Here is a 15,885-nt window from a genome sequence, read left to right as displayed (position 1 = left end):
CCGGGCCGGGCCCGACTGTTCCGCTCGGGGCCGAACTCAACTGTGGGCAGGAGCCAGCCCCGCGCAGGGCACCATGGGACACGCCCGACGCCGTTACGCACGGCGCGCCTCTGACGTCCGCGGGCGTCCGGCGCACGCAGCGGCGGGCGCACGGGGCGCGCATGCGCGGCGGGCGCCGCAGGGGCCGGCGCGCCTGCACGGGCGGGCGGGCGGACGGCGGTCGCGGTGGCGGCGGGGGGCAGGGCGGCGGCGGCGGCGGCAGCGGCAGCTCGCGCCGGGGGAACCGTCCCGGTGGCGTGGCGGGGCGAGGGGGAAAGCGCGCCGCGGAACCCGGCCCGGCCGCCGTTCGAAGCGGTACCGCAGCCGGGGGCAGCCCACGTGCTCCCGCCCGGCCCGGCCGCCGTTCGAAGCGGTACCGCAGCCGGGGGCAGCCCGCGTGCTCCCGCGCGGCGCTCAGCGTTCCGGCAGCCGGCACCCCGCGAGCGGAGGAATAAAGCACAGGACACCCTGGGGCCGCCAAGGCGTTTATTTGCAAAGGTTTTAGCAGTCCCCGATCTGTCAGCACTGCTAGGAGTCACGTCTGGTGAAGGCGCCTTTTAGAGACAGGAGAAATGAGTAAATACCCAAAGTACTTAGGACATCCAGGTATGCTTGGAGCATTAACCTTAAGAAAAGTAGCCCAAAAATCAGTGTTGGGTATCGGAGAAAATACACTCTCAGCAGCTACTGGTCATCTGTATGCATCTTGGGTCCAAGGGGAAGAGGGAAATAAAATACTTCCTGTTCTGGAATGTACCATTGAAAGAAAATGCATTTACTGCTTTTCTCACCCATGCTCTCTTAGCAGCTGTTCACATGGCTATTATTCAGCTATTAAAGATGCAATGCAACCATGTGTGCAAACTCCGTTTTGATTTTGAGGCCTTATTTTATGTTTGCAGGAGGGTGATATGCTCTTTTGCATTGGGAAAAGTCAAGTATGTTCTGAAAAAAATGGTTTCCAGTTCCAAACTTGCAAAAGATTAAGAAAAGTTTTTGCCTAGTAGAGAAACTTCAGATTTTCATTATTTTCAAAACAATGTGTGAGGCAACTCTTCCATTACATACAAACTATGCATAGGTAAACTTCCAATTGTTAGCTGGAAAGAGCTAAGCCTTTAAAATCTGAACAAATACAGTTGTTTTCAAAGATGAATTTAACTTGTCACTTCTACTGTCTCTCCTTGATTCTGAAGAAAGCACAAGTAAAAAGAAAGTCAGGTTTTCAGCAGCTTATCATACAAAACTGGACTCAGTACAAAAGCAAATGTACAAAATCTTATACTGAAAGACATCCCATGTGACACTTGGTAAGCAGTGAGCCCTTCCATAGCATTTAAGAGCAGTTCCAAACTAACTAGTCATTTCTAAAGCAGTTGGATAGGAGGAGAACAACTACCTTTGAACTTCTGTTCTTTTAACAATTAAAATCTTGAGGTGACAGCACTCAATATTAATCTGCATTATCTGTTTGGAGCTATAAAATTGTCCATGTTTCATTACCAGTAGAGTTTGATCATCTTGCATTCCCTGCATTCACCACATTCAAAGTGTCGCTCAGCGGAATGTAAGTTCTGCAATCAACCATTTTTCTGAGTAAGAATTAAAAGCCAGCAAGTCTGAAAATGAGACCCGACTGCTTCTCTGCTGACTATAAGGGCCCTCTAGTGGCTTAGGCATAAATCTGATAAAAACTTCTTATACTCCCTACCATTTAAATTTCACTGAGGAAGACTCAGCTTAATGAATGTTAGGGAGAAAATGCTTTCCAAGGATTATATAAAGCAGTGGATTTGTTTGGATGCCATCTCACAGATACCACGACAAGGGCAGCACATTACTCTTTTTTGCTCATTAAAAATACATTAGAAAAGGGTTAAAATATAAAATACAAAAATTGCACACAAGACATCTCCTATAATTTAGCCGAAGATTGTAAATGTTTGTGCAGTACAAACCTCTCTTGAAGAATCCTTTTCTCCATATATTCTTCTATGTTCATTACTGCAAGGCATCTTCCCTCAGACTATCCTTCCCCAAAAGGGCACACGAACACTTTGAACACTTCAGGTAATACAAAAAAGTGTAACTGGAGTGAACTGCTGTGAGTACATGACACCTGTGTGCTGACTACTTGGTTGCATCCAGATAAAATTCGAGGTACTGGTTAAAACCCAAGTCTCAGGTTAAAATCTTGAGGCCTCTTTCTTCTCCACAGTTACACAGCTGAAGAAATTGAGGCTGAGGAAGTTTCACTAATAGTTTACGCTTCGTTTTAAAAGATAATCAGCACTGCATTCGCTCAAATTATTTTGGTGATGCTGGAGGAAAGTTACGGGCCAAAGAGGCTAACAACATAAATAAAAAAAACACCCCAAAAGCCAGTCACAATTAATAGACAGACTAGTTAAAATTTCTCAGGAACATTAATACTGAATTGATTTCTCATGCAACAGAATGAACATGGACATCAAATACATTTTTACTCATGAATAGAGCGTCTATATTCAGTCAAAGACAAAATGATTCCACAACTATTCCTTAGGGTTGGCATATAGAACAATTTTTGCAATTTTTCTATTCAACCCCCCCCCCCCCCTACATTTTGTTTAGGAAAAAACACCATCTTTGAAATTTTAATTTAAAAAAACATTTTGTTGGAGAAAAAACAGTAATAAAAAGAGAACCACATTTTTTCATCATCTTTGTATATTTCTTCAACAAACTAAATGGAATAGTGAAGAAAAAATGGAATTTGTTTTCAAACTTAAAACAGTATAATACTTTGCTCAAGTTTATAAAAGTGAGAATGAAGAAGTGAGATTTCAAGTAACCTAGACAATCATGACATTAGCAGACACATCAAGAGCGGGGAATGACTAACAATGCACAGTTTTAAGTTTGTGGTCTTCTGTCGTGCTGCAATTCTACACTGAATACTAAGCACTGCACTCTAAGCCTAGCAAAACAATTTAAAGTTCTCTTCCTTTCAGTAATGTTGAAATGATTTTACTTTGAAGATTTTGGTTTAGGAGCCTAAAGGCTTACTTCCCCAGGCAGCAAGCAAACCAGCATAAGCCATATAATTATACAGCTGGCTGAAGAGGATGAACGTGTCCTTTCCCTTTAGCATTTTAGAGCTTGCACCGAAGAACAAGCCACAATTCCAGGGCAGTATTTTGAAAGCACTGTGATCTTTTACTTTATAGAAAAGTTATGTTTCCAGCCAAAAGTCTCTTCCAAGTTAACAGACATGTTTGTGGATGATTTTCAAGATCCAAATAACCTAATGGATGCAACAGAAAAAAGCAGATGAGAATTGAGTACAACCATTAATAGTCATGGCAATGCCATTCCAACTGGGTGAAACACTAGCAGACATCTGGGCACCAGTTCTGCTCTCCCATACATCAGAACATATAGCTACGTAAGTGGAAAAGAGAGGATATTTGCTAGACTGCCTATCAGGACTTAAATCTATGGTTTCCAGAGACTATTGCAAAGCCGATTCCATTCTACTACTTGGGAGTCGTCCCTCCCCCCCCCCCAAATTAAAAACATGGCAAAACTTACACCGAAATGCTGAACCAAATGACAATGTATCTAAGCAGCACACAATAAGGAACCCTATAACTAAGACTAAATGAATTACAGACCAGCAGAGAGAAGATTTTTGTGTACTATAGGCTGAATGCATTAGCAAAAAATTGCGAGGTCAGCCAACAAGTCTTTGAAGATCAAAGTAGACATAAGTAAAATGAAAAGCAGCTAAGGAACAAGTGGAGAGAGAGCGAGAGCAAGAGAGAGAGAAAGATCAGAAAAGAAAGACAGTCACAACTCTCCCCCCCCCCAAAGCATATAACTTTGAATAAACAAATGACAAGATGCTGCACAACTCTACTTACACAATCATGCAGAACATCATGAAGACGTTCCACAAGGCAATGAAGATTCGAAAATATCTGAGACTCAGCAAGAACTCTCTGATATTGTCACCTGAAAATCAGGAGAAGAAACTTTTGATGTGAAAAATGCCTTGCACGTCGATAATTCACATTTTCAACACTGCTTGAAAAACACAAGCAACTCTCAGTTTAACACAGAAGAAAAAAACAAAGAGGTCAGAGAACAAAAAAAGAAAACTGAAATTTTAGGTAGCAATGATCCATACTACATTCAGTACATCCCTACCATGAACTTCTGGGAAAATAAGTGATAAAAAGAGGTCACTGTAGTATTAGAAAAAGGACAGCCCTCTGTGGTAGTCTGCAGCTTTCCTGTCGCTTTAATCGTTACAGCAGTAAGAGATACAAAGGAGCAATGTGGGTGCATAAACACTAATATGGAAATCATGTTGCAAGCACAGTATTACCTCTGCAGCACAGGCACCTAAGTTCAAGAATGCAGAAAGAAATATACACTTTTTTGTTTCTTCTTGAGTCATAGATTTGGGATTAACAGTTTCCACTGTGGCGGCTAAATGTTAATATCATCATCGAGTCAAATTTTAAGTTGCAATTTAGTAAATCAGTTGTTTCAGCCACAGGGCAATTCATGTTTGAACAGGGCAAACTTGTACTTTGGTGCCTTGAAAATGCTTTAACCGAGAATTTTCTGCAGAAAACGCCCCTTCCTGTATGTATCTATATAATTTTGAGGCGAGAAGCGCTCTGTGAGTAACAGCGCGGCACTCGCGGTCACGCAGCGCCGGCACCCGCGCCCCCAGGTCGGTTACCAGTCGTCGGCTCCCTGGACTCCTCGCCGAAGCCCTCCGTTTCTTTCTTCCTCCTGCGGGACGGCGACACGGCGGTTACCGCACGGCGCCGGGCGGGAGGGAGGGAGGGAGGCGGGGGGACGTGCCGGCGGCGAGGAGGAACATGGCCGCTCCCCTGAGGCGGCATCAGGGCGGGGAGCGCACCCTTCCACCCCGAGAGCGGGAGTTGCTATAGCAACCAGCGCGCGGGAGCCCCCCCCCAGGGGTTTCTATAGCAACCAGTGCGAGGGATTTCCCCCTCTCGAAAGGCGTTTCCACAGCAACCAGGGCGAGGGACCCCCCCCCGCGCGCGCAGCGGTTGCCATGGTAACAGGGGGTGCGGCGGTTCCCCCTCCACTCACAGCCTGAAGTTCAGCACGGCGCCGGCGTTCATCAGCAGCGTCCTGCGGAGAGACAGAGAGCGCGTGAGGCCGCGCGGCGGCGCCGCCCCTGCCGCCCCGGGCCCCTTCCCCGCTTACCCGCAGAGCAGCAGGTCCCCGATCATCGCGGCGGCGCCGGAAGCGGAAAGGGCGGGCGCTGCGCGGCTCGACTCGGCGCCTGCGCCGCTCCCGGCGCGCGGGCCGCCAGGGGTCGCCGCCGCCGCCGCGGCCGTTGCGACAGGGTCCCGGGGCGGGGCGCGGGCTGCGGAGCCGCCGGGGGCGGAGCCGCGGCCCCGCGGAGGCGGAGCGGAGCGGCGCAGAGCGGCCGGCGCTGCCGCCGCTGCTCGGGCGCCATGGAGCTGGCGGGGGCCCTGCAGCTCGGGGAGCTGGCGGCCGCCTTCGCCGCCCTCCCCGTCTTCCCGCTCTTCGACCTCGCCTACTTCATCGTCTCCGTCCTCTACCTCAAGTACGAGCCAGGTCAGTGCGGGGCTCGGGCCGCCGCCGCGCCGGCCCGTGCCTATATAAGGCGGCCGAGCCGGCGGCCGCGCAGAAATAGCGCCGTCAGTCAGGCCCGGGGGCCGCGCCGCGCCGCAGCAACGGCCGGCGCTGGTCGGTGATGCTTCCCCAGGCGTCAACCCGAGACGCTTGGTGCGCGAACAGCCAAGCCGACCGGCGCCTTCGTGCCCCTCGCTGCCTCGCCCGGCCGGAGCCAGCGCTGCTGACACGCGCCCGGGGATACGGCAGGGAGAGGGAGGAGCTGGCGGCGCTGGTTTTGAGAAAGTAACCGCGGGTTTTGCCTAAAATCTGCTTCCCACCGCGCTGGGCTGTCCGGGTCCAGTCACTGCTTCGCGGCTGGCCCCAGACTAGGCGTCAGTTTCTGCGCGGCTGCTTGGCTTTTCTGCTTTTGAGGCAATACCCCCCTCACGAGTCCCTTCAAAGGGCTGGGAGCAAGATCTCGCCTTTTCCCACCTCGTGGTCCGTTCTCAGACACCCTAACTGACCCTGCTGCCTTGTCCTCTCGGACCTCTCTGGTAAAGGTCTGTAGACCTGCACCTATGTTTTGCAGTCTGACTGTGCCTCGGTCTCTTCTGCGTGCTGTCTTTATTGTATTTCTGATACCACGCACATTCCTCATGCTGTTTTGAACAGCTTCAGTGTAACTACCCAGTGAATGAAGGGGGAAAAAAATCCCCTTTGGTATGACTTTGAGATCCTCCAGTTCTGCAGCTTTCAGATCGCTGTGCTGCACAAGCTATGTGCTGTTTTATTTAAATCCCATGGAAACAGAATGGCTGGGTTTTCAAGGTTTGATCACCTGCAGCTGTCTCCCAGCATTAAGTCCTAAATTGAACAGTTAACAGGCAACCCTTATGAAAATACCTTTAAAAACATGTAAGGGCAATAATCCATTTGGACTGCATAAGGCTGGGTGTCCTTTCACTCGATTATTAGACTGCTTCATCCCACAGCTCCTATACTTAAGATCAGGGTCAGGACAGTAATGTTGTGTCTCCTCCTTGGAGACAGCATGGCTTTATGGAACAAAAGAAAAACAAGTTTTACTAAATTTAAGCACCAAGCTAAATTTCAGGTTCCTGTAGAATCAGCTTCATATAATGGCTGTTGTAGGGTCTCACTTCCACTATGTTTTCAGCTGGTTTGAATGTCTTTGAGAATAGAATTTTCTTTCTATGATGGAAGAGTCATAGTTTTAGCATATGCTGATTCACTTACTGTTATTTAAGGTAGGCCACTGTTAGTAATGTTAACATAACATTTTAGCATTCTGTCCTTTGGCTGCCTGTTACTGGCTTACTGAACAAGTATGGTGACTGAAACCCTGCACGAAGGACTCTGGAATCAGCTTAAGGTGATGAAAGAATCTTACGGAATCAATATGCTTGAGAGACTTCCCTGAAGCATAGCAATGGATGAAAATGGCTAGAGGGATCAAAAAAAACCAAAAAACACCCAACACAGTAGAAGGCTATGGGAGACCATAATGTACTACCAAATCGTAACACTGCTTTAATATGTAGTTCTATTTTCTAAACTTATAGGGCATTTGCAAATTAGAACAGGGGCAGGAAAGAATCCTCAGATCCCCTTCTCTTAAATAAAAGATTAAGAATTACTGTTCTATTTTTACAGGTTATCTTATGAATGAAAGAGCTGAACAGATTGTTCATGAATTCTAGAGGGCACCTAGGTTGAAGCAATGGAGAGAATGGTACTAGTATGCATTTTATTTTTAGACTGTAAAAAGACATTGATTTCAGGGGAAATTTTTGTTCTTTCTCTTTGCAGGAAGTAGCAAAGACCATAGGAGATAAACTCTTAGCCAACTCATAAACTTTTAATGACTCAGTTCATATGAAATCTCATGGGGGGCCTGTAAGCTATGATCACGTATCATTTCTTGACAATATCTGGTACGTGTTCAGGTTTCACAGAATACATGTTTGTATTTTGTTTTACGACCACTTTTCTCTGGCTTTTTTGTTGGAGAAAATGCAAGGAAAGTCTCTTGGAGGGTATTGGAGCTTCTGTGTATTTGTGGAATGTGTCTTCTCATTTGGAATTTGCTTCACAGGAGCTGTGGAGATGTCTCGTAGAAGCCCTTTTGCCTCTTGGCTTTGTGCTATGCTCCACTGCTTTGGAAGTTACATACTTGCTGATCTGTTACTTGGAGAATCACCTCTTCATTACTTCAGTAATAACTCCAGTGTTGTCCTGGCCACAGCAGTCTGGTAAGTCTTTTACACTTCATCTCACTAATTAAGCATAAGACACTGCGGGCTGTGTATGAAATGATCCTGTGTGAAGAGAGGGATTCTGTTTGTGTGACACACGTGTATTGTCTTGTTTGGAATAACTGGGGGAAAGAAGTAGTGTGAAGTAGTCTTCGGGTCTTTTGTATTCCTAGGTCTGGTTTCCAGTTTGTCTGACCAGTTGTCTAAAGTTTTGATTATATGGGCTGGAGACAGTCCAGCCGCAGGGTATTTCTATTCATAGCTGCCACAGCTGAACTGTGGCCAAACCGCAAAAGCAGCATGCGCTGCACTGACACCACATAGAAGAGTGGCAGGCAATGAAGTTTGGGGGTCATTTTTGGTCACGTTAGTGAAATGTGCACAAATTAACCATGGTTTCTCAAAGGTTTAATTTCCTCAGTGCATAGGGGATCTATGTGCTTTTGTGCGATAGAACCAGCATTTCCTATTCCCTGACATAATTCAGGCTAACAACACAGCATTCTTTATCCTGTCTGTACATCCCAAATGAGGACAAATGGGTCCCTGAACTCTTTGTGGTTTTGTTCCAGGTATTTGATATTCTTCTGTCCCATGGACCTCTTCTACAAGTGTGTTAGCTTTCTGCCTCTGAAGCTCGTCTTTGTGGCAATGAAGGAGGTGGTCAGAGTTCGCAAAATTGCTGCTGGGGTCCACCACGCTCACCACCACGGGTGGTTCGTTATGATGGCTACTGGATGGGTCAAAGGTGAAACGTGAGATACTCTAACGCAGCAGGGACATGCTCAGCCTCTGTGGGGAGGGATGGGAGAATCTGTGAGTGAAGCTAAGGTGAACACATCACTCGGTGCTGACTGATAAGCCAGTTAATGGATGTGGTCAGCTGGTACTTTAGGGTAACAGCTTCTAAGTTTGGGAAGAAAGTTATGATCTTTTTGTTCCTCTTAGGTTATCCTTACTCTTTGGGGATCTGGAAGAGAGAGCAAAGCTCTTTTCTGCTGTGGCGGTTTTATTTGTTCACTTTTACTGTTTTGCAGGTTCTGGTGTTGCTTTGATGTCTAACTTTGAGCAACTGTTGCGCGGGGTCTGGAAGCCAGAAACAAATGAAATTCTTCATATGTCCTTGTAAGTAGCTAGACTGTAAATCCTCTGTCAGACTGAAAATAGAATTTAAAGAACCATTCAGGACCGGATACAGACTATGCAAACCTTCTAGACAACTTGCTTATTTCTCTTCTAGCCCTACAAAGGCTAGTCTGTACGGCACACTCCTCTTCACTCTGCAACAAACGCGCTGGCTCCCCATCTCTGAAGCCAACCTCATCTTCTTTTTCACCATGTTCATGATAGTTTGCAAGGTAAGTTTACAGCAGATTTGCTGCTAAAAAATCTGCAGAACGAGAGAAGAAAAGGGATGTAGAGTCAAGTTCAGGGAATTCACTAGTTTAAGTTGAAACGCTGACTTTGGAATGCTGCTTTCTACCCTGTTTAATGGGTTCTGCTGATCTGTGCCTCCTGACTTTCCAGAACTTCCATGTAGGTGCCTGTGTTTTCTTGCCCATGTAGAGTTTCTGCATGAGTAAGTTCATAAAGAAGTGAAAAACTGAAAATGTTATTTTTAAGAAAGTTAGTGATGAAAATGAGCTATTCTGCAGGGCAATTAGAAAGCAACCTATGAGTCCCACTGGTTTCTGTTAAATACTAGGACTAATTCTTGCACCTAGCTTTGGTCACCTTTCTAAGTCACTGTTGAAGGCATTGCCTGTACACACCAGGAAAGATATGTTCAAGAAATTATAGACTGAATTCTCCACCGTGTAGGCAGTATGGCAGAGGAAGATCCTTGCAATACACCCTCAAGTCATGTAGCAATAGGGACTCTTATCTGTGGTTAGTGGGATGCTCCTGTTAGTTAGTATTCCATCACTGATGTATGTGATCATTAACTTTAAGTATCCACTGTTGCATGGCAGGTTTTCATGACGGCAACTCACTCTCATGCCTCACCTTTTGCTCCTGTTGAAGACTTCATCTGCCCAGTTTTCTTTGGCTCTGTTTCTAGTGGACACACTAGTCATCATCATGACCAGCATGGGGCCTCCCATGATGTTTCCCATCCTCCTCCTCCTCCTCCTCCTCCTGCAAAGTCTAAGGAGGAGCTAAATGAAGGCACAAGGAAACGGAAAGCAAAAAAAGCTGAATAAAAGAAGCAACCACACAGTAAATACGCCAAGAAAATGCTTCCAGAGCTGCATCTCAAAGCCACCTGTGACCTCCAGTCCTTCTGAGACTTCAGAGAAGAGTTGGAAGCCAGGACACTGCCAGGCGGGTCCCTGAATTTCATCTGTGCTCTCTTTGCTGCTTCTTGCTACTTGGTCTCTGTCTCTCTATTCTGAGCTTATTTTCAGGGATTTGTAGATTTGTGCCAGGATGATACTTGGGTGCCAGTTCCCAAACTGTCAGCAATTACGATGCAGCATTTTCAACTGATGTAAAATCTTTCATTATATTAATTTTTGAATGGAGGTAGTGGTTTGTGGTTCTGCAACTGGATAGGTTCCTTTGAGTTTTCATTGACCTTTTTGATGTCTACCAAAACAGCAAACTGTTTGGACACAATCCATGTGGAAATTGGATTTTCATACTCAAGGAAATTAAATGGTCTCATATGAACCTGATCTAATTTTCTTAGCTCCTGCATCTGCAGTATCTCCAGTTAATGTGACATTTTATATGCAGTAAGGACATCAACTCTGGTGTCTTGGCCAAATTCCACTTTGGGTAATTACATTTTTTTCATCTAAATTCCCTCTGATTCTTAATGGATATAACATTATCTCTTTCTTAGCTAAGTCTTTGTTTGCAAGGGATTTGAAGCTGCAAAATGCTCTAAGTGGTATGTATTGGTACTGTTATTATTCTAAACTGTTGTGTAGTGTTGCTGCACATTGTTAGCAATTGTGTGTCCCACCTCAAACCTCATTGTATTTAACTGAGGAAGAAGCATGGTTCTGGTCTGTTTATAATCCTGTGGGACACATGAAGGGTGTGTAAGTGTAAACGAGTATTTATTACTATTTATTTGTAATTGTCAGGGCACCAAATTAATGGACCTGAAACTGGCTTTTTTAAAAAGCTTTGCATCTTTGTACACAGAATTGGATACTTCTAAATAAGGTCCTAAGCCCACAGCTACATGCTGGCTTGTGCTGGAGGTCAGCCTCAACTCTTTCCCTTACGTACAGAAAGGAGTATTTCCTGTATTTTTAAACTAACATTTAAAGGCTGAGAAAGGGGATTTCACAACAAATGGATTAAAATCACTTTAAAGGACTGTTAAGAGAACACCAGCTGAAGAAATTGAGTATCCTTTGTAGGTCCCTTTTAGTCAAACTACTGACCTGTGGGAGGAGCTTGTGCCCCGTGAGTGAAGGAGAATATCAAATGTCTTGCATGGCTCAGGGAGGAGTCTGATTCCTTCATGTTCGGCTTAGTGAATACTGGCTTTTAGACTAGTTTCAAACTGTTCTTATAACTGATTTTGTTCTTAAAAGCATCATCCGGAGCACTGTGCCCTAAAGACCTGAATTTGTTCTGAGTTTTTTTCATCACCAAGAGCTGAGATCATTGCTGTGGAAACAACATGCCTGGGGATGGAGCTTTGGGCTTTCAGTTAAGCAGCATGTTGCCATCCCCAACGATAAGTTTTATTGTTTTGTTGGGGGTTTTTTGCTGTCATCTTGAATTTGGAAGTGGTGGTAAGTGAGGGGCTTGAAACTGGGAATATAAATTGGAGGACTGTAAGAACTCCCCCCATTTTTGTCCCTGTTGCAAAGTTGAAACTACAATGGTTAATTTAACGAAGGACTACCCGTAACCTAAAGATTCTTATATACAACCAGATGAAAGCCAGTACAGGAGGTCAGATTAACTGTGGACTTTGGTTTTGAAAGTGCCTTAACTTTGTGACTCTCCCTCCCCTTTGGTAGAAAACAGGAATTCTACCTGGTTTTGCAGAAACCTGATGTATCACTAGCATGCACAAGACTGTAATTCATGTTTTATGAGATGTCTGGTTTAAGGGGAATTTTGTTTTATGAAAGCCCTCAAAAAAAATAAAAATTGTGAAGTGACTGATTGTTCAATGGCACTTGAGCAAATAAGTGTGTTTCTCTTACTTTCGCCAGTCTCAGGAACCACACGCTCCTTGATCTACTTAAAGTCGCTTGTCCCTTGATCTGATGACAAGTTGATTCTAATTGGAGGCAGACAGCAGACTTCGATATGTTCTAAGTGCATTTCTGAGTATGTTATAATAGGAAATAACATGGGAAAAGGTCCATTGCTGTTGTTGTATTTGTAGTGTTGTAGTCTAAGCAGATTTTCTGAGATTTCAGGGAGAGAAATAGGAATACTAAACTTCCAAAATATTCTCATTTGATGTTTATACCAGTCAACTCTGTCTTTCCTTTTGTCACTGTAAGATAAAGGAAAGCATTCACCTGGGACAGGTATCTACACACACATACACAAAATTCTAGTGCATTTATATGGAATTTCAATCTTTCTATTTAAAACAAAAAAATCAAAATGCCTTGAACAGGTGTGAGAACCCTGAATATTTGTTTAGCATGGTACTGTTATCAGCTGCTGTTTTCGGAGTGCCCAAGTCCTTACTCTTCAAAGTGTTTTGGGTTGAGTCAGATCATAGCAGCTAACTAAGAACAGATGGGACAAATATTCTGAGATATGTTAATATCTAAAGCTTTGCTCACCTTCAAAGTACCTTTTCTGGGACATGATCAGTATCGAGAAGACAGCTGCCAGAAAGGAGTCTCAACTTTCATTTAGTGAAGCATTTCATAGTGAGAGATACAGAACCTTTCTTGAATTTTCAGGGCTCAGCTCTGGTAGCCTTTGGTACCATTCCAGACCGGCCTCCTTCATCTCAGATGGTTCTTTCAAAAGTAGCATATTTTAGCCATTGCTGCAGGGGCACGGGGTTCTACAGTGCTGCTTCTATGCCTCTGGGAAGCCCTTTATGCTTACTTACATATACACTTCTTAAGACTGCTCCAGCCAGAATGAGAATGCTCATTATAGTGATACCAGGGGCATTTCCTGGAGGGATGGAATAACTTGCTTCCATGGCACAGAGCTGGGAATGCTACGGAGAACTCGGTGCAGTCAGTCTTCTGGCTGATTAAATGAAGATCTGGAAAGGGCTGCTTATTTTCTTAAGGATGTCACTTCTCTCCCCCCAATATTGAACTCTTTAAAAATGTTTATTAGTATTCCCCTATTTATCATAGCAGTTGAGAATGTAAGTTATGTTGGAGTGTGGGTTTTAAAGTCTCCGTATGACCTGACCAATGGAAAAGAAGGTCAGTGCAAGCCCTGTTGCACATTTAAAAAAATGCCAGAAAAAAGCATTAGGATGTTAATATGGCTTAACTATTCTTCTCTCCCATAACATACACTTCAGTGTTACGAACAAATTTTGCTAAGGACCTAGAGAGAATAGCAAACAAAAGCAGGCAGATGAGAGTAGGTATTTCAAGTGCTTTGAAAAATCCTACAACGTCTGAGTCCCATGCTGTGCTGGCTGTGCAAAATGTTCCCAGCTCCAAGCTCTGCAACAGCGCAGGGCAGGAGAGAAGCGTGCCAGGGCTTAGACTTCCACGGGACAGACGTCATTGCCTCCAAAGATGTTCTGATCTGATAACTCCTGATACTAACTCTAGTGAGATGTACCTAAATTTAGCGATAGGTTTAATCCTTAAAGAGGCCCTGGTTGCCTGATGGAAAAAGCAAAGTGTTTCAGTTGCTGCTCTCAGCATTTCTTGTTGATTGACAGGTTTCCCTTTCCTTTGACACATAGCCAGCCATATAAAGCGTCTACAGATTTTATCTTCGCAGATCAGCTGCACAGATAAGGAAAGCTCTAAAGTCCTTATTCTGTTTGGAGAAAAAAAACATGGATAATTCTGCAGAAAACTTAAAATTATTCCTCGCAGTAAATGAAGGGAAGTAAATAAACAGGGGGCCAATCAAAGGAAAGAATTTCTACACCTTGATAGTTTGATTATTGTCTCAGAGTTACCAGTGGGTCCTCAAAGTTTCTTTCCAGGGAAAGAGGAGGACTTCCCCAGGTATTGGGAGAATGCAAAAGCTCAGTGAGGGAAAACTTGTCCAGCTCAGTATTTTCCACATCATGTGTCTCAGGAGGGGGCAAGGGCCTGCAAATCAGCAGCTGCTTCCTACCAGATTCTCCTTTGGCCTTGGATTTAGCTTTTCTCACGTGCTGTGGATTCACTCCTTGCTGACCCTGCCTGATTCTTCTAACACTGGGGATTCTGATGTTCAGCATCACGTTTGTCGGGTGCATGGGTGCCCTGCGTGACCCGCCTCTGCTTCTGCAAACTGTAAATAAAAACCAATTAAAGGGTTTTGGATTTCGTTAAACTCCGACAGTGAGGTCCTTACTGAGTGACCACCCGCAAAACTACCACCCGGATAAGAATTTAATCCTGCCCTCATGTGGTCTGTAAAGGCAGCAGTCTGCGAGTGAGCTGTGGCGGATGACGGCTCGCTGGCTGCGTGAAGCAGACAGACGGTGAGAAAACTGATTTCCTATCCCACCAGAGACTGCTCTGCCATCGTGACTCACAGTTGCTACTCACTTCATCTCTGTGATGACATTTCCGACAAAGCAGAGATGTCGATAGTGCTAAGATCGACATTCATGAATATCTTGGAGCCTGGCCTCTCTTTCACACATGCACTAGCATTTGCCTTTTTCACACTTTATCCCACATCAAAGTACCGTTTATAGTATCTTCCACCATGACCCCTATCTGTTTTCTTTACGTTCCTAAAGAGAATTTGAAAGATTTTTCAGAGCACTTGCAAACGTAACCTTTTAGGAAGAATCAGCGTGAGACAGTGATTTTATCTTAGAGAGCTTTAGGGTACAGGCAGGATATAGATGCGGAATGCAGAAAAACAGGTCTGATATGTTTAGAGGCTTGAACGTTTTTATAGCCTGAGGAAATCCAGAATGTCCCTTGAAAAGATTTGGTTGGTTGGTTGGTTTTGTTTGTTTTGATTTGCAAACTACTGAAACTCCCTGCTCACCAGAACATACGATATCTGAAGTTGGTTTCTTATATCAATAACTAGAAATAATAAAAATACAAATGACTGACAGTAGCCCAATTTTGCCAAGCCCACGCAGTAGGAAATGTTTGTTGTGAACATTTTTAACTAAGACAGTTTAGTAATTCACTCTTGCACCGCTTGACACAAGGCAAATGGTGACAGGGCATGGGCATGGTCCCAGCATATTAAGAAACCTACTTTAATGGCTAAGCGTGCCTGAACCATAAATGATGCTAGTACTGGTAAGCTTACCTGATGCTGAAATACAGAGAAGGTCAGTGAACAAAGGGACTTGAGGTGTACAGCACCTGATAGCGAGCACATTCAGTGCCTTAGGAGGAGGCCCTGGGGACTGTGCCCAGGTGACAAACACTGGTTGCTATAGAGATGGTTGTCCTCTTTAACTACAGATAGATCACTCCAGGATGCAGCGAAGTTCCACTGCATCTCAGTGCAGACACAGTCAACAATTTCCTCCAGCCCATCCAAGTGGCTGAAATTTTACCAGACTTTCCTTAAACAAAGGAAACCATCAGCTTTCTGGAGCACCGTGAAGAGTGCTGAGGTGAGTTGAGCTGTCAGAGGCACCACTGACGCGTGCTCACTGCCGTTAGTCATCTCTACAGGACGCGGGGAGTCTGGGTAGCAGCATGAGCTTCAGTCCAGATATACGCTGGAATCTTCTCCGTGGGAAGATGGTTCCTCTTCCTTTCCAGCCCTCCAGCCTGGTCCGAGTCTTCATCAGCTCAGTTTTTTCAGGTAAATAAGCTGAAAAGTCCTGACGTTGCTGAATGCTATC

The 15,885-nt window shown here is 44.9% G+C and overlaps 2 protein-coding genes across 7 annotated transcripts; one reads left to right on the top strand and one right to left on the bottom strand.

Annotated features, from left to right (window-relative positions):
- Positions 1–511: 511 nt before the first annotated feature.
- On the bottom strand, positions 512–5,361 carry SMIM7 (small integral membrane protein 7). 3 transcript variants are annotated; one of them, XR_010886592.1, is made up of 6 exons: positions 5,272–5,361; positions 5,155–5,196; positions 4,775–4,827; positions 3,945–4,035; positions 1,998–2,103; positions 512–1,229 (listed from the first exon to the last, which is right to left on the bottom strand). XR_010886592.1 is itself a non-coding variant. In XM_067312867.1 (5 exons), exons 1-5 carry the CDS (start codon positions 5,295–5,297, stop codon positions 2,061–2,063), a joined length of 255 nt encoding a protein of 84 aa, XP_067168968.1. In that variant the 5' UTR covers positions 5,298–5,361; the 3' UTR covers positions 512–2,060. The 3 variants fall into 3 exon arrangements, 2 of the variants coding, with proteins under 2 accessions (XP_067168968.1, XP_067168969.1); XM_067312867.1 differs by having other exon boundaries at positions 512–2,103; XM_067312868.1 differs by lacking the exons at positions 512–1,229; positions 1,998–2,103 and adding an exon at positions 2,498–3,325 and having other exon boundaries at positions 5,272–5,355.
- Positions 5,362–5,479: 118 nt separating this feature from the next.
- TMEM38A (transmembrane protein 38A) lies at positions 5,480–12,058 on the top strand. 4 transcript variants are annotated; one of them, XM_067312824.1, is made up of 7 exons: positions 5,571–5,649; positions 7,324–7,402; positions 7,766–7,922; positions 8,498–8,673; positions 8,963–9,050; positions 9,166–9,283; positions 9,899–12,058. In XM_067312824.1, exons 3-7 carry the CDS (start codon positions 7,777–7,779, stop codon positions 10,127–10,129), a joined length of 759 nt encoding a protein of 252 aa, XP_067168925.1. In that variant the 5' UTR covers positions 5,571–5,649; positions 7,324–7,402; positions 7,766–7,776; the 3' UTR covers positions 10,130–12,058. The 4 variants fall into 4 exon arrangements, with proteins under 4 accessions (XP_067168923.1, XP_067168925.1, XP_013811569.2 ...); XM_067312822.1 differs by lacking the exon at positions 7,324–7,402 and having other exon boundaries at positions 5,480–5,649; XM_013956115.2 differs by lacking the exons at positions 5,571–5,649; positions 7,324–7,402 and having other exon boundaries at positions 7,409–7,922.
- The last annotated feature ends 3,827 nt before the right edge of the window (positions 12,059–15,885 follow it).

This window comes from Apteryx mantelli, chromosome 30, assembly GCF_036417845.1.
Source record: "Apteryx mantelli isolate bAptMan1 chromosome 30, bAptMan1.hap1, whole genome shotgun sequence".
Classification (NCBI taxonomy): domain Eukaryota; kingdom Metazoa; phylum Chordata; class Aves; order Apterygiformes; family Apterygidae; genus Apteryx; species Apteryx mantelli.
Note: the sequence above shows the minus strand (reverse complement) of the source record. Positions and strands in the feature narration are given on the sequence as shown.

Coding starts and splice junctions, on each gene's coding strand:
- TMEM38A (XM_013956115.2), top strand. CDS start 7,546: ATGAAATCTCATGGGGGGCCTGTAAGCTATGATCACGTATCATTTCTT. Junction 7,923..8,497: donor GTCCTGGCCACAGCAGTCTG/GTAAGTCTTTTA, acceptor GTTTTGTTCCAG/GTATTTGATATTCTTCTGTC. Junction 8,674..8,962: donor GGCTACTGGATGGGTCAAAG/GTGAAACGTGAG, acceptor ACTGTTTTGCAG/GTTCTGGTGTTGCTTTGATG.
- SMIM7 (XM_067312867.1), bottom strand. CDS start 5,297: ATGATCGGGGACCTGCTGCTCTGCGG. Junction 5,197..5,271: donor GGGGACCTGCTGCTCTGCGG/GTAAGCGGGGAA, acceptor GTCTCTCCGCAG/GACGCTGCTGATGAACGCCG. Junction 2,104..3,944: donor ATGATGTTCTGCATGATTGT/GTAAGTAGAGTT, acceptor TATTACCTGAAG/TGTTCAAAGTGTTCGTGTGC.